Genomic DNA, 26,712 nt, shown 5'->3' with positions numbered 1-26,712 from the left:
ACTATAGCAATATTTAATTTAATGTCAATACCAGATAAAAATGGTATAACGGCTTTCTTATAGCATTTAGTTTCTTCTGCTTAATAGTACTCATTACATGCTGGATGTGGTGCCTTATGGAACTGACAATCATTTTAGCATGATTTTATTTTATTGTAGGCCAGTACAGCCATAACAAATTATAAGCAGGCCCATGGACTTTCCATCATTAAAGGACTAGTAACAGTAAGATTCCATAATAGCGGATTCCAGTAGAAGATTCAGTTTTCGTTTGTACAGACACGCCTGATTACGAGTTAACAGGTGTAGAAACGTAGTTCGTCTGCTGATTTGAGCGAGCGAGCAATCGCAGGACTACCTTCGTGACGTATGTGCCGTGGCCTGTCTTTCTCGTAGGCCTCGCAGGAGGCTCCGATGAGCAACTGCTGCGCTGATCCCCCTGTCAGTACAGGCTTTCCCCGCATACACATCTGATGAAACGCTCTCAGGAATGAAGCTGGGTGGTAGTGTTGAAATCAGACATGTAAGAGTAAAGACATAAACTGAAACCATGCGTATTCGGTACCGTCGAGCTCCTTACCCTTTATAAAATATTCGTAAAGGTAGGTTCCTTAGCGAGGTGATGCAATATGCAACACAATACGTGATGCGACTCGTGGTGCGACACAGAAGAAACCTGCATCAGGGTAGGGCGCAGGAACGTAGTTGAAACAACTTACCTGCTTCACACTAGGAGGATAGCGACACACCAATACAATTATTTGCTGTGTCACGCGGGGCAACATAGAGTGCTGAGTTCTCCACAAAACTCCATCGCACAATACCTAGGGACAGAAGTTGCGAATCATCTCATTTGCCTACAAAAATCGTTTTGTGTAGATGAAGTAAAGCTACATCCGCCTCTGTAATCAAATTCTCAGAAAAAAATTTACTTTTTGCGTAAAAATCTAAAACCACTGTTTCGGGATTCGGGTGTGTTCTCTGTTATGGAGCCGTTCTCATTTGATTCTGAGGAAAGTATTCGGTTAAAAATTATTATTTTGGCATCAGATATTGTGACACGAAAACTTCAAAATGTACTAGTTTTCTTTTCGTAAGTGCCCACCAATCACACCAGTGGCAAATCGCAATCAGTACCTTCATAGCGCGATAACAACGGTGAAGTCACTGATGACAGTGCCACTAAAGCAGAGTTATTAATCACGGCTCACCAAACAAGAGAAAGTAAATATAGCTGAATATCCAGTCACGAACAAATCCCAAGATGAGAAACACAGAAGTAGATATCCTCGGTGTAACAAAGCAGCTTAAATCACTTAATAAAAGCAATTGTATACCAATCAGATCGTATACCAATCAGGTTCCTTTCAGAGTATGCTGATACAATAGCTCCATGTTTAGCAATTATATACAACCGCTCGCTCCCAGAAAGATCCGTACCTAAAGACTGGAAAATTCCTCAAATCACACCAATACCCAGAAAGGGAAGTAGGAGCAATCGGCTGAAATACAGGCACGTATCACTAACGTCGATTTGCAGTAGAATTTTCGAACATGTTCTGTGTTCGAACATTATTGACGCATAATCAGCGCGGATTCAGAAAATATCGTTCTTGTGAAACTCAACTACCTCTCTATACTAATGAAGTAATAGTGCTACCAACAGGGGATCTCAAATTCATGCCACATTTTTAGATTTCCAAAAGGGTTTCGGCAGCAAGCTTCTTCTAACTGGATTCGTAATTTCCTGTCAGAAAGGTCACAGTTCGCAGTAATAGACGAAAAGTCATCGAGTGAAACGGAAGTAATATCCGGCGTTCCCCAAGGAAGTGATCCAGGCCCTCTATTGTGCCCGATCTATAATAACGACATAGGAGACAATGTGATTTGACGTCTTAGATGGTTTGCGGATGATGCTGTCATTTAACGACTTTTAAAGTCATCAGATGATCAAAACGAATTGCAAAATGATTTAGATAAGATATCTGTATGATTCGAAGAGTGGAATTGACCCCGAATAAAGAAAGTGTGAAGTTATTCACATTAGTACCAAAGGAAATCCGCTAAATTTCGATTACGCCATAAGTCACACAAATCTGAAGGCTGTAAATTCAACTAAATAATTAGGGATTACAATTACAAATAATCTAGATTGGAACGATCTCATCGATAATGTTGTGGGTGAGCAAACGAAAGATTGCGACTCATTGGCAGAACACTCAGAAGGTGCAATAGGTCTACTGAAGACACTGCCTACAACACGCTTGTTCGCCCTAATTTGGAGTATTGCTGTGCGGTGTGGGATCGGTAGCAGGTGGGACTGGCGGATTACATCGAAAAATTACACCTCGTTTTGTATTATCGCGAAATATGGGAGACAGAGCCACAGACATGATATGTCAATGGGTGTGGCAACCATTAAAACAGGGGGGTTTTTCGTTGCGACGGGATCTTCTCATAAGATTTCAGTCACCAGTTTTCTCCTTCGCTTGCGAAAACATTCTGTTAGCACTCATTTACATAGGGAGAAATGATCACCGCGATAAAATAAATCAGCGCTCGCACAGAAAAATTTAAGTGCTGGTTCTTCCCGCGCGAGACATTCGAGTGTGGAACGGTAGAGAGACAGATTGAAGGTGATTCATTGAAAACTCTGCCTGGCACTTTATTGTGAATATCAGAGTAATCATGTAGATGTAGATGTAGGTATTGACACATTTCGAAATTAAGTAAAACACAATTAAGAGAAGTTTGCAGTAAAAAATGTAGTCAGTAGCCATTTTACGTTTGGTGCTTTTTAGGTCGTACACTCATGTTCAGAAAAAAAAACAGAACACCTTGAACAACTAGAGATAGGCCGTACATATTCAAAGGATATGTACGTTAGTATGTTCTGCAAAAATGCTAAGCATTTGTGACCTCAATTCAGTACGTGTCGTGTTGCCTAGTAGGCACAGAGTTCGCCATGCGCCCATATAACTTGTTCCTTGCGTGATGGTATCGATGCGTCCTTTGGTATAGCCACCCATGCGGCATTCACCTGGTTCCAAAGTTCAGCTGTGGTGGTTGGCACTGGATCAAAGTACAGCTGTCTTTTCACCATATGCCACACATTTTCGCCTGGCGACAAGTCTGGTGATCTGGAGAGCCAGGGCAAAACTCTGGTATCTTATGACACCGCGTTGACTCGTGTTTGTGCAGTAAAGTGTGATCGTGCATTGTCTTCCTGAAAAATGGCGTTTGGGGTGTGGTGAAGAAAGGATATGGCTACGGGTCACAGGATGTCGTTCACGTATGTCACAGTGGTCACAGTGCCCTGGACACATATCAACTGTAATTTGTAGTTGTGCCCAATAGCACCCCACATAATAAAGCCTTGAATTGGTGTTGTATATCTTGTGCGAATGCAGCCACTTTGGTGGCGGTCCCCCTGCCTGCGGCGAAACAAGATGTGGCAAACACGACCTGGATTCGTCCTAAAATAGTATCTGTTGCCATTCCTGTCCCTAGTGACATCGTTCCATGCGCCATTTCCGCACATTCGTCAAAGGTAGGCAAAGAAGTGGACGACGCGCGCGTAGCCCCTCCCGTAATAAACGGAGACGGACGGTTACTCCGGACTGTGTACAATGTGTTTCTCTGTTCCACTGTTGCGCCAGAGCCGAGGAGGTTGCAGATCTGTCCCCCAATGCCTTTCGTATGAGGTATCGACTTTTTCAGGGTGGTGGTCTGTGGTGCTACCTGAGTCATCAAGTAGTGTTCTACGGCCTTCAATGAACCATTCTGCGCACACACCCGTTGCACTATCCAAACACTTCGTCCCACATGAGCAGCAGCTTCCCGAATGGATGCTACACATGCCAATAACGCTCCCTCTTTCAACTTACTGATTTGACGGTACGGTTCGCATATACAGGGTGAGTCACCTAACGTTACCGCTGGATATATTTCGTAAACCACATCAAATACTGACGAATCGATTCCACAGATCGAACGTGAGGAGAGGGGCTAGTGTAATTGGTTAATACAAACCATAAAAAAATGCACGGAAGTATGTTTTTAACACAAACCTACGTTTTTTTAAAATGGAACCCCGTTAGTTTTGTTAGCACATCTGAACATATAAACAAATACGCAATCAGTGCCGTTTGTTGCATTGTAAAATGTTAATTACATCCGGAGATATTTTAACCTAAAGTGGACGCTTGAGTACCACTCCTCCGTTGTTCGATCGTGTGTATCGGAGAGCACCGAATAACGTAGGCGTCCAAAGGGAACGGTGATGGACCTTAGGTACAGAAGAGACTGGAACAGCACATTACGTCCACATGCTAACACCTTTTTATTGGTCTTTTTCACTGACGCACATGTACATTACCATGAGGGGTGAGGTGAATGTACACACGTGATTTCCGTTTTCAATTACGAAGTGGAATAGAGTGTGTCCCACTGGAAAAGCGTCGACGTATGTGGTATCAGCATGATGGTGCACCTGCACATTCCGCAATTAACACTAGGCTGACCCTTGACAGGATGTTCGACGGGCGTTTCATAGGACGCATAAATTGGCCAGCCCGTTCTCCTGATCTTACACCTCTGGACTTCTTTCTGTGGGGTACGTTAAAGGAGAATGTGTACCGTGATGTGCCTACAACCCCAGAGGATATGAAACAACGTATTGTGGCAGCCTGCGGCGACATTACACCAGATGTACTGCGGCGTGTACGACGTTCATTACGCCAGAGATTGCAATTGTGTGCAGCAAATGATGGCCACCACATTGAACATCTATTGGCCTGTCATGTCGGGACACACTCTATTCCACTCCGTAATTGAAAACGGAAATCACGTGTGTACGTGTACCTCACCCCTCATGGTAATGTGCATGTGCGTCAGTGAAAAAGACCAATAAAAAGTTGTTAGCATGTGGACGTAACGTGCTGTTCCAGTCTCTTCTGTACCTGAGGTCCATCACCGTTCCCTCTGGATGCCTACGTAATTCGGTGTTCTCCGATACACACGATCGAACAGCGGAGGAGTGGTACTCAAGCGTCAACTTTAGGTTACAATATCTCCGGATGTAATTAACATTTTACAATTCAACGAACGGCACTGATTATGTATTTGTTTATATGTTCAGATGTGCTAACAAAACTAACGGGGTTCCATTTAAAAAAACGTAGGTTTGTGTTAAAAAACATACTTCCGTGCATTTTTTTTATGGTTTGTATTAACCAATTACACTAGCCCCTCTCCTCACGTTCGGTCTGTGGAATCGATTCGTCAGTATTTGATGTGATTTACGTAATATACCCAGCGGTAATGTTAGGTGACTCACCCTGTATACTTGCGAGGTATGTCGCTGGTCTGCTCAAGTCGCACTGATCCATTGCCTTCGGTTTACAGCGACGAGGGCTGCAGGCACACTTTACTGGTACGTGGTGTTGCTCCACGATATCGATGTTGACCGTGAACTCGCTGCCCGATATGGTTCAAATACTAATCATTTCTGAAGCATATTCTAATGTATGTGTCTTGGGAATATGAACTTCCTATCTTTGGTCGTCCAAGCTGTTCTGTTTTTCTCTGAAAATGAGTGTACAAAACTGCATAAAAAACGCGCCTAACATGTCGAAATTGTATTTAACGCTGCAAACAGCCATATTTATTTCTAGTCTCAACCAGATACGTGACGTATTATTATGTTGTCCGTAACACAGTGACCCAACACATGCAATGCTATTGCTGCCTGCTGTGTTTTGTTGCTTTTTTTTTTTTTCACTACTTTGGAAATACGATTGTCACACAGGTACTGCAATGCCTAGTATCGCATATTGTATCACCTCAGTGAGAACAGTGCCTAATCGTTACTTCATCGTCACTACTCAGGCCTGACCACAAACTTGATATTACCAGTGGACTTCAATTGTTTCGTATATGATTTGTTAAAATAAAATAACTGTGTAAAGAACATTCCATTTTCTTGTCTTCCGGACTGCACCGTGACTGTATCTGAATTGAAGAATGTGGCACGTGCACTGCTGTGTTGCGTAGTGGCCCAGTAAAAAAAAGTGGGTGAAGGGTGCAAATGCTAGACAACAAAACCAAAGGTTTCGGCTTTGTTCTCCACTCGCTTCTAAGATTTTGTTTCCTCTGACTCTTCACTTCTTTCACCTCTTCCAGCGTTTAGAGGACACCTTGCACTTTTTCTCCACTATCCTTCATAACTTATCAATTAGTATTGATGAATGGCAGTAATATATGAACTTAGCTGACTTGGTTCCCACTACCTTGCTGTTCCTCATTTTTCATAGCGTTATTGGTTTTCATATTTTTTCTTAAGAAGATTCAACTGTAAATTGCTACTTTTCAGGTAATGCATCAATCACATCATCTCATTTTACATCTATATTCGTTGCCAAATATCGATTACTTCCATACAAGGTGCCTGATTGTTTATGCATTATTTGTTGAAAGAAACAGATACTCAGTAAAGAATACGTACGATTTTCAGTAGCTAATTTTATTTTAACTTTGTATTAAAATCTTCTAAAAAATTGTAGTGTCCGCTTGTATCTGCTAATCCTCATTTATTGCAGACTCAAGGCACAACCGGATTCATGATAATGAATCGTATAGTCAGGTTAAAAATTATGTTGGATTATATTAAGCCATTAAACCAGTACGATGTCTCAAAATTCTAAATGGCACGTATCCTTCCATCATTAAATGCAATTGATGTCGAAAGGTCCATCAATAATCTCAGATAATTACGAGTCATTATTGACTGACATTCTAATTTAGACCAGTGTTGGAGTCTTCAATGTACTTAGAAAAAGACCGATCTCAGCTGCGATGAAGAAATGCTAGAATAGCGTGCAGACGCAGACGCTATTAAGTCATAGCGGACTCTATAACTTTTTAGATTTGATCACAAAATATTTTTAAAAAATAATTAATTATGCATAGAGTAATATGCAGTTGCCCACATAGGACTCTTATATGGTTTACAGTGGCCTATGAGATACCGTAACACTACAATTCGTTTGGAAACCCGACAGTTTTTTATCAACTTTTGAAATACGTTGCTTCTTGAATCACTTCAGTATGAACTCATGCACTTGAACAACATTTTTAAACCGAATTTAGGCTTCATCCAGTATTTTTATCGGGATACGATCTCTATTCTTCCGAAGTTTAACAGTGTAGGACTCTCCTTACGTGCTCCCTTGCACGATCGCCTTAGGTATTCTGGTGGCAACTAGAGAACATGGGTGGAGGTTAAGTCACAAAATCTGTTTCTCAACATCCCTTTCTAATCTGTAATGTTGAAAACCATACAACGTGTTATGGAGGAGTTGAAGAGAGGGCCTGAAACATTTAATTTCGCCAAAATACGGACCTAATCTTTATACATGTATGTAGTGGACTACACGTCCTCTGCCTAAATGCTGGTTAGCAATGTATAAGGACACAATTTGAGGCCGAAAAGCCTCTTCACAAGTAGCCCATGACAAATAGTTCATTAGTTGTACGAGTGTTCTCATTCTTTTGTGTTGAGGTAATGTTCGTTTCCAGCTTACCAGCGAATGAAAAGACAAACAGAGGACAAAATGCTGTAATTATTTATCAGTTATGAATTGCGCAACTGGAGAAACATTTGAAAAAGCAGAAGCGTATTTCGTTTGACAGAAAGGTTTTCTGTTTCCTTACGTTTGGTGTTCTTTTACCTGGACGCCAAAATCAGTAGAATGAAGCTTATTATAGTGAACTACTTGCATGATATATTTTGGTGGCTAAGTTGTACAGGCCGGCTCTTAATTACCTAAGAGCTGAAATACGCCTATAGATTTCATAAGCAAAACAAAAACAGAAGTGTTTTACGATAAATGAACGAGAATCCTTGATAATCGGGAAAGAGGAAATGAACTGAAGCCATCGTACAAATTAGAGTCGAAACCCTTGACCTTTTTATCTGCAAATATTTTAAGTCTTACTAGCGGGTACGCAGACAATTTTGCAAACAAACAAAGCAGGACAATATTTAGTGTTACTGGTCAACATCTCAGAGCTCCCAAACGAAAATGCAGTTATCCACTGACCACCACGTTCGTACAGTTATAGCTGAAGCTTAGCACACATTTATAACACAAATAAATCACCAAACAAAGCCCAGACACGTGACCCATCTTGTGGTTAGGTTGCACAGCTTAAATTCCTCGCGAGAAAACTAGTCAAATTTGTGGAAACCAAGAGTATTAATTTGCTGTTTCGTTTTAGAGCCCTTAGCGGCGTAAAGAGTGGTACGTCACGTAGATATAATTTTTACAGACAAGTACCACAGTTATGTCAGTTCCAGTACTTGCAATTTTTATATGGTTTCAAATTCGATTTGAAGAAGTTGTTCCACACTGAGGAGACAAAGAATCTGGTACACTTTCCTAATATCGTGGGTTCTCGCGAGCACGCAAGTGCCACAACACGACGTGTCATGGGCTCAGCTAATGTCTGAAGTAGTGCTGGAGGGAACTGGCACCATGAATCCATGCAGGGCTATCCATAGATCCGTAAGAATACGAGGGTGTGGAGATCTCTTCTGAACTGGACGTTGCAAGGCATCCCAGGTATACTCAATAATGTCATGTCTGGAGAGTTTGATGGTAAGCGGAAGTGCTTCTGTAGCCACTCTGTAGCAATTCTGGACGCGTGGGGTGTCACATTGTCCTGCTGGAATTGCCTAAGTCCTTCGGAATGCACAATGGACATTAATGGATGCAGGTGATCAGACAGGATGCTAACGTACGTATCACTTGTGAGAGACGTATGTAGATGTATCAGGGGTCCCATATCACGCCAACTGCACACGCCCCACGGCTTTACAGAGCCTCCACCAACTTGAACACTCTCCTGCTTACATGCAGGGTTCTTGGATTCATGAGGTTGTCTCCATACCCGTACACTTCCACCACTGTGTACAAGTTGAAACGAGACTCGTCCGACCAGGCAACATGTTTCCAGTCATCAACATTCCAGTGTCGATGTTGACGGGCCCAGGTGAGGCGTAAAGCTTTGTGTCGTGCAGTCATCAAGGGCACACGAGTAGGCCTTCGGCTCCGAAAACCCATATCTATGATGATTCTATGAAAGGTTCGCATGCTGACACTCGTTGATGGCCGAGCATTGAAATCTGCAGCAATCTGCGCAAGGGTTGCACATCTGTCACGTTGAACTATTGTCTTCAGTCGTCGTTGGTCCCGTTCTTGCAGAATCTTTTTCTGTTCACAGTGATGTGGGAAATTTGATATTTTACCGGATTCCTCAAATTAACGGTACACCCGTGAAATGGTCGCACGGGAAAATCCCCACTTCATCGCTGCCTCGGAGATGCTGTGTCCCATCTCTCGTGCGCTGACTTTAACATCACGTTCAGACTCACCTAAATCTTAATAACCTGCATTGTAGCAGCAGTAACCGATCTAACAACTGCGGCAGACGCTTGTTGCATTATATAGGCGTTGCCGACCCAAGCACCGTGTTCTGCCTGTTTACATACCTCTGTATTTGAATACGCATGCCAGTACCAGATTCTTTGGGGCTTTAGTGTATTTGACGAGAGAATTTTGCTCGTAAATGTGTCCATCTGTCTCTACGTGTAACTGTTTCAGATTTTCTAATGAAGACACCTACAGTCAGTGTCGAAACAAGGTGAAGTTAAATACTGTTGCAACCGGTTGGTTGTATTATACAACTCATATTAACAACTTAATTTAACCTCTTTCTACTAGCTCCCATCCTAACCAAAATCCCAGTCACATATCTTATGGTGAGATTAGTTGACGTAGTCATGTGCTCTGAGCTGTGACTGGCTGACAAAGACAAACCGAGCAGCCGTCTTGTAAGTCTCAGTGTTTGCACATGCCGTGTATGGTAGGTTTCACGGTTCCAGTGATGCATTGCAACATACGTCTATCAAAATAAGTCATTTTTAGTACAGTTTGAGGTGCTATGGTTTCAGAAAATTTTGTCCTATAAATCCTGTAGCTTTATTGTTATGTGTTCGCTGCAACCGTGCATCGGTAGAACGGAAACCTCGATGTTAGTACACAACGTTGCATGGTACAGTGAGGTTGGCAGGAAAACCTACAGTATGGGCAAACAACAGTTGGCCCAGAAAATACTTCATGCACCTTAAGGGGTTTAGGACGTCAAACGGGCCGACTTTTTTTTCTATTGTCTATACTTTTACAAATAAATTCATAAAACTTTGTCAGCATGACCAGAAAGGATTCAGGATTCACACCCACAGCAGTGGAAGTGCAAAAACATAACAAAATAATTTTTTTTAGATATGAAATTTCATCATTTTTTTCACTTACTGTTGGCTGCATTTGTTGCTATAGGTACATTTTTCTTCACAAGTAAGAGAGATTCCTTGATGAATTTTGCACAGCATACAAACCATACTTACAGCTGTATGAAACTCCAGAATTTTCCAAATCTGTTAAAAACTGTGGTAAAAATTGAGATAATTAACTACAAAATTTGAATTTTTTCTAAACATAAAGTTTAAAACGTAACAGCTCATTCATGTTTTCATACATTAAATAGATTCTAGAGTTTCAGACACCTGTAAGTATGGTTTGTATGCTGTGCAAAATTCATCAAATGGTTCAAATGGCTCTGAGCACTATGTGACTTAAATTCTGAGGTCATCAGTCGCCTAGAACTTAGAACTAATTAAACCTAACTAACTTAAGGACATCACACACATCCTTGCCCGAGGCAGGATTTGAACCTGCGACGTAGCGGTCGCTCGGCTCCAGACTGTAGCGCCTAGAACCGCACGGCCACTCCGGCCGGCGAAATTCATCGAACAGAGTCTCTTACTTATGAAGAAAAGTGTACCTATAGCGACAAATGCAACCAATAGCAAGTGAAAACATGATGAAATTTCACATGTGAAAAAAAATATTTTGTTATGTTTTTGAACTTCCGCTGCTACTAGTGTCAATCCTGAATCCTTCCTGGTCATGCCGACAAAGTTTTATGAATTTACTTGTAAAAGTATAGAGAGTGGAAATTAAAATGTCCTGTGGTGCCTCTCCTGCTCCAAGTCGGCGCATTTGACGTCCTACCCCCTTAAGACAGGCAACCATGCCCACATAGTTCACCATGGGCGCGGGTGATGTAAGAATGGTTGCGTGCCTTCAGGTGAGTCAGTTCTATTTGGCCCACGCTGTGTATTGAGAGGCAGGGAGATGACGTCAGCAGCTGTGAGCACTTACCGTAAGCACGACGATGACGACGGCGCAGGCGAGCGTCCCCGCGGCGATGTAGACGTTGTGCAGGTGGTCCAGGTGGATGGAGATGGGCATCTGCAGGTCCAGCTGGCCGTCGCGGCCCGTCGCCCGCGGCATGGCGCTCGGCATCGCCTCCAGCACGAACTCCTCTGTGGGCACACCACACCACACACGCTCGCATTAATAAAAGTAACCTCGAGACTAAAAAGGTCAGTCTATAATATAACTTACGCAGCTTTATATTTGCTTTGTCGAATGTTGGATATGTAACCTGACCAGATGACGTACCATTACGCAAGTTCAGAGGTTGAGTCCATCTGTCAGTCGCACCTGCTCATCCCCCTACCCCAGCCAAGTGTTCACGTCGGTGTCACTCCGTGCCTACGTGCCAATCTCTATCGTGTGGGGCTCAGAGTTCGACTCTTGCGTCTGGCAGGTAGGAATTTCTGCAGTGCGTTAGACTGTTCTGTGTCGGCACTGAGGTATGGCTTGCTACTTTATTTACCGGTTTTCCACGGTCTCCCGTGGTTTACGGTAAAGTCCGGTACAACAAACACCTGCCGTTGTTATTGCTTTTCCGTCTTGAGCTTACTCCAGTTTAGATTAGGAGAATTACAATAGACGCGTTCCGCTTTTTCTTAAAAAGCTTTTCCCATGGTTATTCTGCAAACTGGATACATACGTGTGTAGTTTTTTTCTTTGTTTTAGGTTAAAAACAGCGTTTTGTTTATAAAGCTTGTGTGCAAGCTACTTATACATTCTCCAAATCACTGCTTCTTCCCTCCTCCTTGCTAGCAGCGGTTGATGTCGAAAGACTTCGATTCACGTCTGCATTTGGAAGTTTTTGCCCTTCAGCAGTATTTCTTGCACTCCATTATTTACACTTCACTTTTGTAAATTGAACTGAAGCTGTGTTTGATTCTCACTCTACACAGTAACAGTGTTTACGCCCGTATATTTTAGTTCACGTTGTGTGTGTTGCCAACATATGAAACTAATTATTTTTTTCTCATGGGTATATGTGTATGTGTGTGATAGTGTAAATTAGTGAAAATATCTTGTATGTTAAGTAGAGATATCAGAGGAGATGGAAGAGTTGATTTCAAGGCTTTTCCTCAGAGGTGCGCCGGGGGGGGGGGGGGGGGGGGGGGGCGGTGGGTCAGGAACGGGCATGGGTCGTCGTTATAGGATAGAATCTGGGAGGCAATGGTAGTGGTACATGGAACCTGCGGTTACATGTGTGTTTTTAATGCTATATTATGCTGGTCAATTAGTTTAAAGAATGTGTGGTTTGCCAAGCTGGTATGATCATTTATGAGTTGTTTGTTTTCTGCTGTGGTTTTTTGAATGTGGTAATTTCCACGTGAGGTGAAGAGGTCTAATGATTTCGATGCCTGTGTCTCTTTAAATTCCCCGACCTCTTACTACAACGTTAAATATACACGTATTATCACACAATCCATATACCACTGCCATCTCCTCCAAGATTCGTACTATAATCATAAATACTGCAAAATGGCAAAAACTCCCAAGTGCTTATGTGAATCGATACTTTCGACGTCAACCGCTGCTAGGAAGAAGGAGGGAAGAAACAGTGATTTGGAGAATGTATAAAGAAACACCGAAAGTAACTTGCACACCAACTTTGTAATGAAAACGCTGTTTTTAAACTAAAACAACCGAAAATTTACAAACGTATGTGCCCAGTTTTCAGAATATCCACTGAAGATGCTTTATGAATAAAAGCGAAACGCATCTGGTGTAATTCTCTTCAGTTAAACTGCAGTAAGCTCAGGACGGAAAACCAGTAATAACTGATTTTAACAGCTGCTGCGGAAAATGGCCGTGCTGTAAACAAAAGGAAAGAAACGTAAAATAAGAACAGCTTTTGCTCGTTGTAATAAGACAATAATTTTGTGAATTCTGATCTTACAACAGATCACATTTACAGTAGGTGTACGAAAATTGTAACGTTTACTCAAGCAAGCGATTCATAGGACTGCCCCCTACCGGTGTGGGTTCGATCGACAAGCCCAACCGCTGCACATGCGGCAAGGTAAGTCACCGGGTCACATCACATGTTCAAAATTTGTCATTAACTTTTGGGGTACTTTCAGACGTTGCGGATCCCTGTGCATTTTATTAGATTACTCGTCTCAGCGTCATCTACATCGAATTGGAGGTTTTTAAACGTTAATGGGAATCACTCTTGCATAGACACAAACATCCCCTATCAATGTCAGCATCTGATGTTAAAAAAACCTATGTATAGAGACGTAGCTAGCAGAAACTTGATTGCTGAATGGGTCCGTGCAAGAACTCAAAACCAGAACAAAAATTTTAATAACTGCATGTCGGAAAACTTGCCTAAACAGTATCTATAGGCCATAGAGCTCTATAACCTGGTGTAATTGATTCGGTGTTGAGTTTCAGAGATATGCTAGACAGCAAACTGAATATTTCAGTTATATGGAGCGACAATGAAGACTACGCTTTTGTTAACTGACCAGCTGACGGTGCGGGATGCTGAGAAAAGTACTCTGCGAAGGGTAAAAGAGGCAAGAGTTCAAAATAGGACCTCCTAACGAAAGGTGGAGTATACAGAAATCCGCAACGATGACATTATAGACGTGGAGACTTTTAGATTTGAATGTATGTTGAACAGATCGTATCAAAAGTTTTAAATACAGTTTCTCAAAAATAAGAAATCTTAAACCTTAGGCACGATTATCTCTGAAACTAAAACATGTATACGAATTTCACCCTTTGAAACTAGCTATAGAAATTGCGTTCGTTTCATCAAAATGTATTAGATTTATGGCAATCGAATGGGAGATATAACAAGTATTTCGGGGTTATTTCTTTTTAAATTTGAATTTCTTAGGTTACAAACCCTTCTTTGATTTCCTACTATGATGACAATGCTACGGTCACATAACTAATGAATTTTAAAGAAGATATGACAACTTATGCACGTTTTAGCTTTGGTTTGATTTGAACAAGCAATTTTGAGAGATGTGTGCTAAAGTTAGTATGGTCTACCGTACGAAATATGCCCAAGATTGTTTCGCATTTGAATCAGATGGCTCAAATGGCTCTGAGCACTATGGGACTCAACTGCTGAGGTCATCAGTCCCCTAGAACTTAGAACTAGTTAAACCTAACTAACCTAAGGACATCACAAACAGCCATGCCCGAGGCAGGATTCGAACCTGCGAACGTAGCGATTTGAATCAGATTCCTGTGTTAGAAGTAACGAACTAATAAAACATCGTGATTGATGTTAGGGTCCTGTTGCATGAACAGTGAAGATGTAGTAAGTGATAAACTTCTTCTTTTCATTATCATGTGACGTTATCAGCGAGAAAAGTGTTTATATTACGTGTAACTGCTCGAGATTGTCAAATACTGTATGATATTATATGAATACGTTTATATTAGATTGATACACAAGTTCGTAGCGTTTTTGTTTTGCATGTTGGTATTCTGGTTGCTATGGGTCTATTTATCGATTGTCATTTTTTATACGTAGTTAACCGTTGCTATTTGAGTTTATACATTGCCATTTTGCCATATGTATAGAATAAGTGGAGCTGTGGATGCTAGAAAATGGAGTGCCAAGCAAAATAATTGGAACATTACCGACGTATTCTTCTGTTTGAGGTCAACAGAAGCTTTGTGCAGTGGAGACAGCCATAAACATTTTCTTCGGGTATGGGAATAATGCCATTGGACAGAGCACGGTAATAACATGTTTTAATCGTTTCAAGGAGGATCGTTTCAACATTAGTGACTCTCCACGTTCAGGAAGACCACCGTGGTTTGAAGAAGCTCTCTTACATCTATCTACATCTACATCTATACTCCGCGAGCCACCTTACGGTGTGTGGCGGAGGGTACTTATTGTACCACTATCTGATCCCCCCTTCCCTGTTCCATTCACGAATTGTGCGTGGGAAGAACGACTGCTTGTAAGTCTCCGTATTTGCTCTAATTTCTCGGATCTTTTCGTTGTGATCATTACGCGAGATATATGTGGGCGGTAGTAATATGTTGCCCATCTCTTCCCGGAATGTGCTCTCTCGTAATTTCGATAATAAACCTCTCCGTATTGCGTAACGCCTTTCTTGAAGTGTCCGCCACTGGAGCTTGTTCAGCATCTCCGTAACGCTCTCACGCTGACTAAATGTCCCCATGACGAATCGCGCTGCTTTTCGCTGGATCATGTCTATCTCTTCTATTAATCCAACCTGGTAAGAGTCCCATACTGATGAGCAATACTCAAGAATCGGACGAACAAGCGTTTTGTAAGCTACTTCTTTCGTCGATGAGTCACATTTTCTTAGAATTCTTCCTATGAATCTCAACCTGGCGCCTGCTTTTCCCACTATTTGTTTTATGTGATCATTCCACTTCAGATCGCTCCGGATAGTAACTCCTAAGTATTTTACGGTCGTTACCGCTTCCAATGATTTACCACCTATGGCATAATCGTACTGGAATGGATTTCTGCCCCTATGTATGCGCATTATATTACATTTATCTACGTTTAGGGAAAGCTGCCAGCTGTCGCACCATGCATTAATCCTCTGCAGGTCCTCCTGGAGAACGTACGAGTCTTCTGATGTTGCTACTTTCTTGTAGACAACCGTGTCATCTGCAAATAGCCTCACGGAGCTACCGATGTTGTCAACTAAGTCATTTATGTATATTGTAAACAATAAAGGTCCTATCACGCTTCCCTGCGGTACTCCCGAAATTACCTCTACATCTGCAGAACGCTTTAATCCACAATGGTCCATGTCAATGTGCTCGAGAACTGCCGAATGTAATGACCTGTGACCACACCACCATCGTGGCACATCTGTAGGCGTTTGGGGAGGTTTCTAAAATCGGGTGTGTGGGTACCGCAAGCACCGTGTGGACTGGCCGCGCGGCTTGATGCGTCACGTCACGGACTGCGAGGCCCCTCCCGCCGGAGGTTCGAGTCCTCCTCCGGCCATGGCTGTGTGTGTTGTTCTTATCATAAGTTAGTTTCAGTTAGTTTAACTGGTGTGTAAGTCTAGGGACCGATTAACTAAGCAGTTTGATCCCTTAGGAATTCACGCCCATTTGAACTAAACCAAAAATCTCCTGGTGGCCATATTTGCACATTGCTTGCTTATCATCAATTGATTCGGGAGTAACACCGAACATTCCTATCCCATATCAACACTAGCGACTAGAAATTGTGTCTTTATGCTGAAATAAAGGAAAGAGAGGAATGACTGAGCCCAAACAAAGCAGCAGTTCCCCGTAAAAAGACCTCTGCGCGTCAGAAAAACAGAACGTTTGCGTATGGTGGAATAGTGGCGTTGTGGTGTACTGCGAATTGCTTCCCCGAGATCTAATCATCACTGCCGGGATTTATTGTCAACAACTGTGACGTCTTGCAGACTCAGTCCAGGAACAACGACCAGAAAGACTACGTGAAGTGATGCTACTCCATGATAAGGCCAGCACTCATTCTGCCAGACTGACACAAAGCTATGCAGTAGTTGGCTCGAGAAGTCATTCCGCACTCACCTTATGCGCCTGATCCTGCGCTCTCAGATTTTCACCTTCTCCGCTCTCTATCGAACAACCTTCAAGGAACTTCCTTTCCGGATGAAAATGCGCTCCGAGTAAGGCTCGACGAGTTGTTCGCTTCAGAACTACGTGATTTCCACACTCACGGAATCTAAAAGTTACCCCATCGTTGTCACATTGTTGTAAATAGTGAAGGAGAATATATTACTGATCACTAAAGTCTCTGTTATGTGTATCTGTTGCGTTTATTTAAATTATGAAAAAACTCTATGAAATTGTGCGCCAACCTAATACTAAGGGGAATATATGCGCGCCGTCAGTTCCAGTGCCTCAAAACACTTTCCAACTTTAATACCTGATTGACTGTGCTAAATCTATAACTTAATGAGTGGATTGTGACAACATTTCAGTATTTTTCAAAACAATTTATAGTTACATGAAATATTCAAAATGCTATTTTTGTTACCGCTGGAAGCCATCAGAGAGGCGATCTGCAACTTGGTGTGGGTAACTGGCAGACCTTTTGAGTCCTTTGGTAATATACAGCGTGTTTTTAAATTAGTAACATAAAAGTAAGCTTTAATTTTGAAAGGGTTAAATAACATGCAGAAATGTTTGATACGGCACAGAATGCAGCATATCTTCAAGTTTCATTACCGCTTAACACTGATAGTTTCCGATATTCACGAATGTACGACTGCCGAACTGGTTCAAATGTTGCATCAGAGACTGCTGGCCACCTATGATCTGGCGTCCTAAGTCACACAAAGCCAGTTAATCTCTGAGATGTTGACTTCCGATAGTTAGTCCTGAATTGTTTCTGAATTGTAGTAGCTGATTTGGATCCACGAAACAGTAACCAAGACCGCGCACGCTGTACGCCGTTATACGACTCCATGATGATTCTTGAACTAACTCATTCGCACATGCCACCTAGCGGGAGCATAGGCAACTAACAGTGTTAGGAGGGAATAAAAATTGAATATTTGCTGCATTCAATGCTGTGTCAAACATTTCTGCAAGTTATTTACTCTTTAGAATATTATAGATTAGTTTTGTGTAACTAATTTTTAAACACTGTGTATACATGATGTTTCCGTAACAGCGTGCAAAAGCTGAACAGGACATAGCGGCTGCTCCACTGAACAATTCGAGGCAAGGAATCTGCGACCGTAGAAGCCAGCTTAAGGAGATAATAGGAATAAAATCACATTACTGTGTAATTTTTTATTCACATTAGTTAAATGCAAATACCATCATTGACACAATGAGCGTACCATTTGTACTGTGCCTTACAAAATGAGCTGCAGCTACCGACCACCAATCTCAATGCAAGGATGGCACGGGCGAACAACATTCTGACGCACCATGACAAATATCCCTGGTACAGGGTGTTTCAAAAATGAGCGGTATATTTGAAACGGCAATAAAAAGTAAACGAGCAGCGATAGAAATACATCGTTTGTTGATATATGCTTGGGACAACAGTACATTTTCAGGCAGACAAACTTTCGAAATTACAGTAGTTACAATTTTCAACGACAGATGGCGCTGCAAGTGATGTGAAAGATATAGAAGACAACGCAGTCTGTGGGTGCGCCATTCTGTACGTCGTCTTTCTGCTGTAAGCGTGTGCTGTTCACAACGTGCAAGTGTGCTGTAGACAAGATGATTTATTCCTTAGAACAGATGATTTTTCTGGTGTCGGAATTTCACCGCCTAGAACACAGTGTTGTTGCAACAAGACGAAGTTTTCAACGGAGGTTTAATGTAACCAAAGGAGCGATGGGACGATGGGACTGCAACATGGGGCTTTTCGGTTCCCCATATGCGCCAGTTCTGTTTATTGACGAAGCCGTCCAGGTAAAAATAAGCTTCGTTAGTAAACCAAATGCTGCCCACATGCATATCGCCGTCATCAATCCTGTGCACTGTATCGTTAGCGAATGTCTCTCGTGCAGCAATGGCAGCGACGCTGAGGGGTTGCCACGTTTGAATTTTGTATGGATAGAGGTGTAAACTCTGGCGCATGAGACGATACGTGGACGTTGGCGTCATTTGGACCGCAGCTGCAACACGGCGAACGGAAACCCGAGGCCGCTGTTGGATCACCTGCTGCACTAGCTGCGCGTTGCCCTCTGTGGTTGCCGTACGCGGTCGCCCTACCTTTCCAGCACGTTCATCCGTCACGTTCCCAGACCGTTGAAATTTTTCAAACAGATCCTTTATTGTATCGCTTTTCGGTCCTTTGCTTACATTAAACCTCCGTTGAAAACTTCGTCTTGTTGCAACAACACTGTGTTCTAGGCGGTGAAATTCCAACACCAGAAAAATCCTCTGTTCTAAGGAATAAACCATGTTGTCTACAGCACACTTGCACGTTGTGAACAGCACACGCTTACAGCAGAAAGACGACGTACAGAATGGCGCACCCACAGACTGCGTTGTCTTCTATATCTTTCACATCACTTGCAGCGCCATCTGTTGTTGAAAATTGTAACTACTGTAATTTCGAAAGTTTGTCTGCCTGAAAATGTACTGTTGTCCCAAGCATATTGCAACAAACGGTGTATTTCTATCGCTGCTCGCTTAGTTTTTATTGCCGTTTCAAGTATACCGGTCATTTTTGAAACACCCTGTATGTTTGGAATCACAACTACGAGTCTGGCAACTAATTCCATCTCCGTACCCACTGTGGCATCACAGAAAAGTGACTGTCGGTAACCGCATAGGAAATAATCGAGGCGACATCGCAGGCCATGGAGCAGGACCTCCTCCTCCAATCCAGCGACCACGAAATACTGTACCGCTACCGCTCCATCGTACTGTACTGTACGTCTCTAAATAGCACTGAGTAATGAATGGGTATATCTTTGATTTATAGCACTTTCTGCCATGGGACAGTGTAAATACAATAAACAGAGCGACGTTATGGACAAGTAAAGTAAACAAAACCTGCATCACGACTCCCTAGTAATCCGGCTCGTCCTCCTCCTTTTGCCGGCCGGAGTGGCCGTGCGGTTCTAGGCGCTACAGTCTGGAGCCGAGCGACTGCTACGGTCGCAGGTTCGAATCCTGCCTCGGGTATGGACGTGTGTGATGTCCTTAGGTTAGTTAGGTTTAATTAGTTCTAAGTTCTAGGTGACTGATGACCTCAGAAGTCAAGTCGCGTAGTGCTCAGAGCTATTTGAACCATTTTTAGCCTCCTCCTTTCCTTGCAGGAAATAGAGAATGTACAGCGCAGTACGTGTAAACTTGTACGCACGTTTGTTGTAAGCTGGAAAACAATAATGCTAGGCAAAGTGGCAGACAAGTTTACTTCCATATCTCCTGAAGTTGGCTTCTCCGACCCCATATTTCCTACCCCAAAATGTTCAGTGCAGCATTTTCTGAGTCCTGCTACATTTTTGCACGCTTTTACGGAAACATCCTGTATATGAGAAAGAAGTGTCGCTGTTTGAGTTATGGCAACAGAGAATAGCTGAGGAAACGCGAGAACGGCGATGTGCTCGCCGACGGTGGCAGGTGCGAGAGCAGGCAGGCGCTGGCAGGTTCCGCGGGACTCACCTTGGCAGGTCTTCCCCGTGTAGCCCGGCCGGCAGGCGCAGTAGAAGGAGTCGACGCTGCTCCAGCAGGTGCCGCCGTGGCGGCACGGGTTCACGCTGCACGCCTGGAACACAAACACACACAGCTGTGCTCTAAAGAACTACATTGCTCCCCAAGACTCAAGGAGGAACGACAGGGTGACAGTCGAATAAACTGGAACTTGTTGTTGCTGAATGCGAATGTATACAGGGTGAGTCACCTAACGTTACCGCTGGATATATTTCGTAAACCACATCAAATACTGACGAATCGATTCCACAGATCGAACGTGAGGAGAGGGGCTAGTGTAATTGGTTAATACAAACCATAAAAAAAATGCACGGAAGTATGTTTTTAACACAAACCTACGTTTTTTTAAAATGGAACCCCGTTAGTTTTGTTAGCACATCTGAACATATAAACAAATACGCAATCAGTGCCGTTTGTTGCATTGTAAAATGTTAATTACATCCGGAGATATTTTAACCTAAAGTTGACGCTTGAGTACCACTCCGCCGCTGTTCGATCGTGTGTATCGGAGAGCACCGAATTACGTAGGGATCCAAAGGGAACGGTGATGGACCTTAGGTACAGAAGAGACTGGAACAGCACATTACGTCCACATGCTAACACCTTTTTATTGGTCTTTTTCACTGACGCACATGTACATTACCATGAGGGGTGAGGTAAATGTACACACGTGGTTTCCGTTTTCAATTACGAAGTGGAATAGAGTGTGTCCCACTGGAAACGCGTCGACGTATGTGGTATCAGCATGATGGTGCACCTGCACATTCCGCAATTAACACTAGGCTGACCCTTGACAGGACGTTCGACGGGCGTTTCAATGGACGTGGAGGACGCATATATTGGCCAGCCCGTTCTCCTGATCTTACACCTCTGAACTTCTTTCTGTGGGGTTCGTTAAAGGAAAATGTGTACCGTGATGTGCCTACAACCCCAGAGGATATGAAACATCGTATTGTGGCATCCTGCGGCGACATTACACCAGATGTACTGCGGCGTGTACGACATTCATTACGCCAGAGATTGCAATTGTGTGCAGCAAATGATGGCCACCACATTGAACATCTATTGGCCTGACATGTCGGGACACACTCTATTCCACTCCGTAATTTAAAACGGAAACCACGTGTGTACGTGTACCTCATCCCTCATGGTAATGTACATGTGCGTCAGTGAAAAAGACCAATAAAAAGGTGTTAGCATGTGGAAGTAATGTGCTGTACCAGTCTCTTCTGTACCTAAGGTCCATCACCGTTCCCTTTGGATCCCTACGTAATTCGATGCTCTCCGATAGACAAGATCGAACAGCGGAGGAGTGGTACTCAAGCGTCAACTTTAGGTTACAATATCTCCGGATATAATTAACATTTTACAATTCAACAAACGGCACTGATTACGTATTTGTTTACATGTTCAGATGTGCTAACAAAACTAACGGGGTTCCATTTAAAAAAACGTAGGTCTGTGTTAAAAAACACACTTCCGTGCATTTTTTTATGGTTTGTATTAACCAATTACACTAGCCTCTCTCCTCACGTTCGCTCCGTGGAATCGATTCGTCAGTATTTGATGTGGTTTACGAAATATATCCAGCGGTAATGTTAAGTGACTCACCCTGTATACATTGAAGAATTATTCCCCAAAATATTATGCACGAACTCCAAAAAGTAATGATTCTGTGGGCTCTTCACGGTAAATGCTAACAGCCAAACAGTTGCAGGATAGAGATTTATTGAAATCCTTGACCACGGTTTCGGTATATCTAAATATACCTTCATCAGAAGCAAAGATACACTAAAATCACATCATGCAGTGGAGATACATAAAACAATTGCGCCAAAGGCGCCGCGTTGTTGTGTATTGCAATTCTACTTGCAGAATTCACCAACGGTGACGCTAAAAGGCAACAAGTGACATAAAGTGGGAATACTTAAGACTGGACAATTCTGAATTTAAAAAAAATGTTGAATGACGTAATACTAGAAGATGCAATGAAAAGAAAGTAGCCGAAATCCTGTGTAGTAAATTAAGTCACTCCTAAGCAAAACAGCTCATGTTCTTTTTCCCCAGTGGTGTTAGACCTTTTTTCTTTTACATAAATCAAAAATGTGTTAATAACTTCACAACTTATTGTACACTGAGAAGTATAAGACATTAAGTGTGCCTTATGCTATTATCTTCCGTTTCACGCATCATATAAACGAACGTTCGGCGCTTTGGAACATTTCAACAATAACTGAACAAAGCTGCAGCTTCCTTTCTCCCTTTCTTCTTCTTAGTTATGGTGGTGCAATCATCGTAGTGCCAAGTAATCCCACATAGTTCTTATGGAAGACTATATTATTTTTTGATATTGTGTTATTGTTTGCTGTTTTACTTTCATATGTCAGTGAAAATCTTTGAAAACGGCTGATCTATGGTAAATTACGAGAGTAGTGATAAACCAGATCATTCAAATTGCTGGGTTGTTTTTGGGACGTGGGTAACGCAGCGTCTGCGATCTTTTCGTTTCCATCCCGTCTAAAAGTTCTGTGTTGTGTGGTGTATGACAGCATGTCTCCTGTTGATATAATACCAGAAGTCAGATGCAGTTTCGCAAGTTAACTTCTTAATTATTATAGCGTTGAGACCACATGTTTCACGTGTCAAAGTAGTGCTGCGATAGATGTTGTATAATTTTTCGCTAGTTGCTATTTTTTCGTGGACAATCACGTACCACTTGGCTTTAACAAAAGTGACAGAAGTTGCTGTGTAGATTCAGTCAGATGACATCGCACTTTATCTGAGGGTAGATCTCCCGCAGATGATTTAGTTTTCTGTTCTTCGTTTATTAAGATATACTGTCGATCGCACTTTATGTATACGGAGATGAACTCAAGAAAATTTGACCAAATGTATGTTAAAGCTCTTCGTGTCGCTGTCATGTCGAATGGCCGCTCCAAACTTACTGGCTACCGTCAGTTAAGGTCGTAATATTCTTGGGACACAGTGTTCATGGGCAACCATTATATTTACTATGAAAGCCTTTGTAGCTGCTCTGGAAAGCGTGTGCAACTGGCTGTGATGTCAGCACTACGCTTTCGGCGCGGACGGCAGAGCGGTTATTTGTCCAGAAACTGATGGCGAGTGGGATAGATGCTCACTTTCTTCCCCACAGTATCATACCTGCCTCCCACTACGCGGCACGTGGGAGCATACTTTCATCTGCTGCAACTGGGCGATCGGACTGTAAAGAAGAGGCCCTGCTATGGTCACTAGGGCGACAACTTAGCAAGCGAATTTCGCCGTAGCTCAGGACGCCAGTACATCGGGATTCACAAATTTGACAAACAGGAAAGCCGACTGCTAGGACCTGTGACCGTTATGTCAGCGCCAGGTTGAACACTGGCAAAGTAGTGATTTTGGGGAAGTCTCTGCTGATGTTAGTTTTGTACTACCAACATTACCCAGATCGCCATCAGTGCTGGATTCCAGGCACCCCCAAAGTGACGCGCCCACAGTGTATCTAAGGCCCTCCACTGGCAGTGGGTGCCGGCTACACAGCCACCGCACAATGCAGGGTTTATCGTGAATGCCGTCTTTACCTTGTTGGATCATCACTACGGAAATGTCCTTTGTTTATTTAATTGGGAGTGTGATACTGGAACCAGTGTTATGGGCTAACCCCAGTGCGATTTCTCTTTAGTCTGCGACGGCTGTGCAGCTTTAGGATTTTGACTGCTCGTGTCTGCTTTCTGCATCATCTCTACAAGAGCGTCTGCTGTGGAGCATTAATAAGCTCGTGTTCGTGTACATGCCAGCTTCCTAGTACGGCCCAAACGGACCGCTGGGTTGTCTTCTGACACGGCGTCACTAAGATGCGGTGTGGCGGACTTGTGACCAAATTAGGAGAAATATTTACACACCATTAGTCTGGAATTAAATCACTAGGGGAAGTGGGAGCCAAAAGATCATTAGAGTTGGTTTGCAGAATATATGAGTCTGGAGTCACACCATCAGACTTTCAGAAAAATCATTGTAATTTAATTCCGGAAGATACAATGGTGGCAATAAAAGATAGGTTCAAGAATGGAGCAAGATTAGGAATGATTTTAACTCTGACTGCGAAAATGATTTTCAGAATCTTTTTTCTTTTTTTTTTTTTTTTGTGCCTTGATCACTTTCAGTCACCAGCGCCGTCCTCAGACACACATAGTGCACAAGGCGAATAACCTAAAATTTGCAGCCAAATTTCGTGGGAGTGGCGAGTGTTACTAACGTGCGGCTTTTTCCGAATGGGTTGGCAGTAAGGGGCTCGTGTTGTTAGCTAAGAAACAGATTGTAATAATACTTATTGTATTTCTTGTGCAAATATACATTTTTGAAATGTCTAAATGCCAGTTGGCATTAACACATTAAAAGTTGGGTAAATTATAATGTCATTTTGCGGCTGCGAGGTTACGTTCGTCCGTTATCTGCACCTACAAGTGAACTCGTTGTAGCAGATCGCCGGTAGGAAAGCCGAGCAGAAACCTGCCGTACTGCAACTCGCACCAGGTTGCATAAACGCTAACTATTCCAAAAATCGGGAAGAAGTTTTGAATGAAAGGTGGAAATACTGGCAAATCTTCGGTGTATTCTGAACCTTGAGACGCACACTTTCACTGCCAAGCCCGTGATAATCTTAACACTGTCATGCACAAAACCTGTTAGCAAGTTTATGGTAACGTATTTCCCGAAGTCTAAACAGTTGCTAAGCATGGATTGTTCTTAAATGGATATATTCCCCCTACTATTAAGTTTATCGCTGTCTAATGCACTCATGTTTTTAGTCACCGATCTGCCCAATATGCCATGCAGAACTACTGTCCTTTCTCATACACAAAATTACTTAAAAAGTCCGTACTTTCTAAAAAATACACCGGAATAAATATACCTTCACTTCAAAACACTTTTGAAACATGTAGTACAACTAAAACCGGCAAATTATAACTTCCTTTGGAGCTCATACTACGTACGACTGTACCATTGAAAGACTGGACTCCGACTCCCTTAGACTACTGTAAGCATTCTCTATCTCCAAGAGAAAAGACTCGCGAAGAATATTCTGTTCTTAATGGTCAATTTTCTTTAAGCCCAATAGAAAAGCATCATTCTCCCGCGTTAGTTCACGACTAACCAATCAACAAATAACACACACTCTCGAACTGAATTTTTAACCCGAAATAAATATTTAACATTCTCATATTTTGTTTATACTTTACATTATTAACTATTTTCATTTTCACTCGAATTAGCTTTCCCTTTAAGATAAACTTACTTAACACATTATAATACAAAATTCCCCATCGTCTGCATTCAGACTACCTGAAAACTATCCCACGCTAGTGCTTACGGCGTTCATCAGTAGAATAATGATCTACATATTTACTTTATACCACTTTCACGCATCATTCACACTACTAAAAGCATATATAAAATTGTACAAACGTAAATAAACAAGAAAGCCTTCTAGAAATGAACAGAACAATTCACAAAAACTTTCTTTTGGCCTGTTTCCTGAATGTCTCTGCGCACTACTGGATTCTTGTGGTAAAAATTCTTAACTACATTATAGTTCTCTCTGCTTATTCCTGTCAGCCACTGTCCTCTAGCAGATGAAAATTAGAATTACGTACTCGACTGAACCCGCTTCAGACCATCTGTCACTGCACACGCATGAGTCATTCTCCCGATACACAGGCTCTAAACAGGAGCGATATAAGACGCCACGCCTCAAGTGGTGTTCGCTGCAGGATTATAGTGCGATTCATTTACGAGATATCGCAGCATGTGACCCATCATGTGAAAATTGCTGTATTTGGACGGGTTACTCCTGTAAACGAAATATGAGATCTGAAGATGGTTCTAGAAGAACCGAAACCGATCATATGAATAAACATTTTGCAATCAAGACAGATTATAAGTAACATTGTAAAATTACTGATTGCGGCTATTCTATCAGTCATTATGTCTGTTTTCGCAAAATTCGTGAAGTCATGCTGTAATACTTCGTGTACTATGGGCTGGATAGCCATCATTTTGGTAACACAGGTTCCTCCATGCCTGCAGAATAAAATCTTCAAGAATCCATGGAAGATGGTCTGTTAGGAGGCTTCGATACTTGTGCGAGTACAGTGTTCTGTCGATGAAACAGGTCCTACGACCTATTGGTTCATTAGCCCACACCACTAACAGACTAATAGTGCATTTT

At 42.4% G+C, this 26,712-nt stretch overlaps 1 protein-coding gene across 1 annotated transcript in view; it reads right to left on the bottom strand.

Annotated features, from left to right (window-relative positions):
- Positions 1-26,712, bottom strand: part of LOC124778265 (delta and Notch-like epidermal growth factor-related receptor) — a 561,289-nt gene that overhangs the window by 18,835 nt on the left and 515,742 nt on the right. Inside the window, exons 10-11 of the mRNA XM_047253631.1 lie at positions 20,436-20,538; positions 11,286-11,449 (exon numbers count right to left, since the gene is read on the bottom strand). Coding sequence (XP_047109587.1) covers positions 11,286-11,449; positions 20,436-20,538 — 267 coding nt within the window. The remainder of the gene's footprint in view (positions 1-11,285; positions 11,450-20,435; positions 20,539-26,712) is intronic.

Source organism: Schistocerca piceifrons, chromosome 1 (assembly GCF_021461385.2).
Source record: "Schistocerca piceifrons isolate TAMUIC-IGC-003096 chromosome 1, iqSchPice1.1, whole genome shotgun sequence".
NCBI classification, from domain to species: Eukaryota; Metazoa; Arthropoda; class Insecta; order Orthoptera; family Acrididae; genus Schistocerca; species Schistocerca piceifrons.
This window is presented reverse-complemented; position numbering and strand designations above follow the sequence as displayed.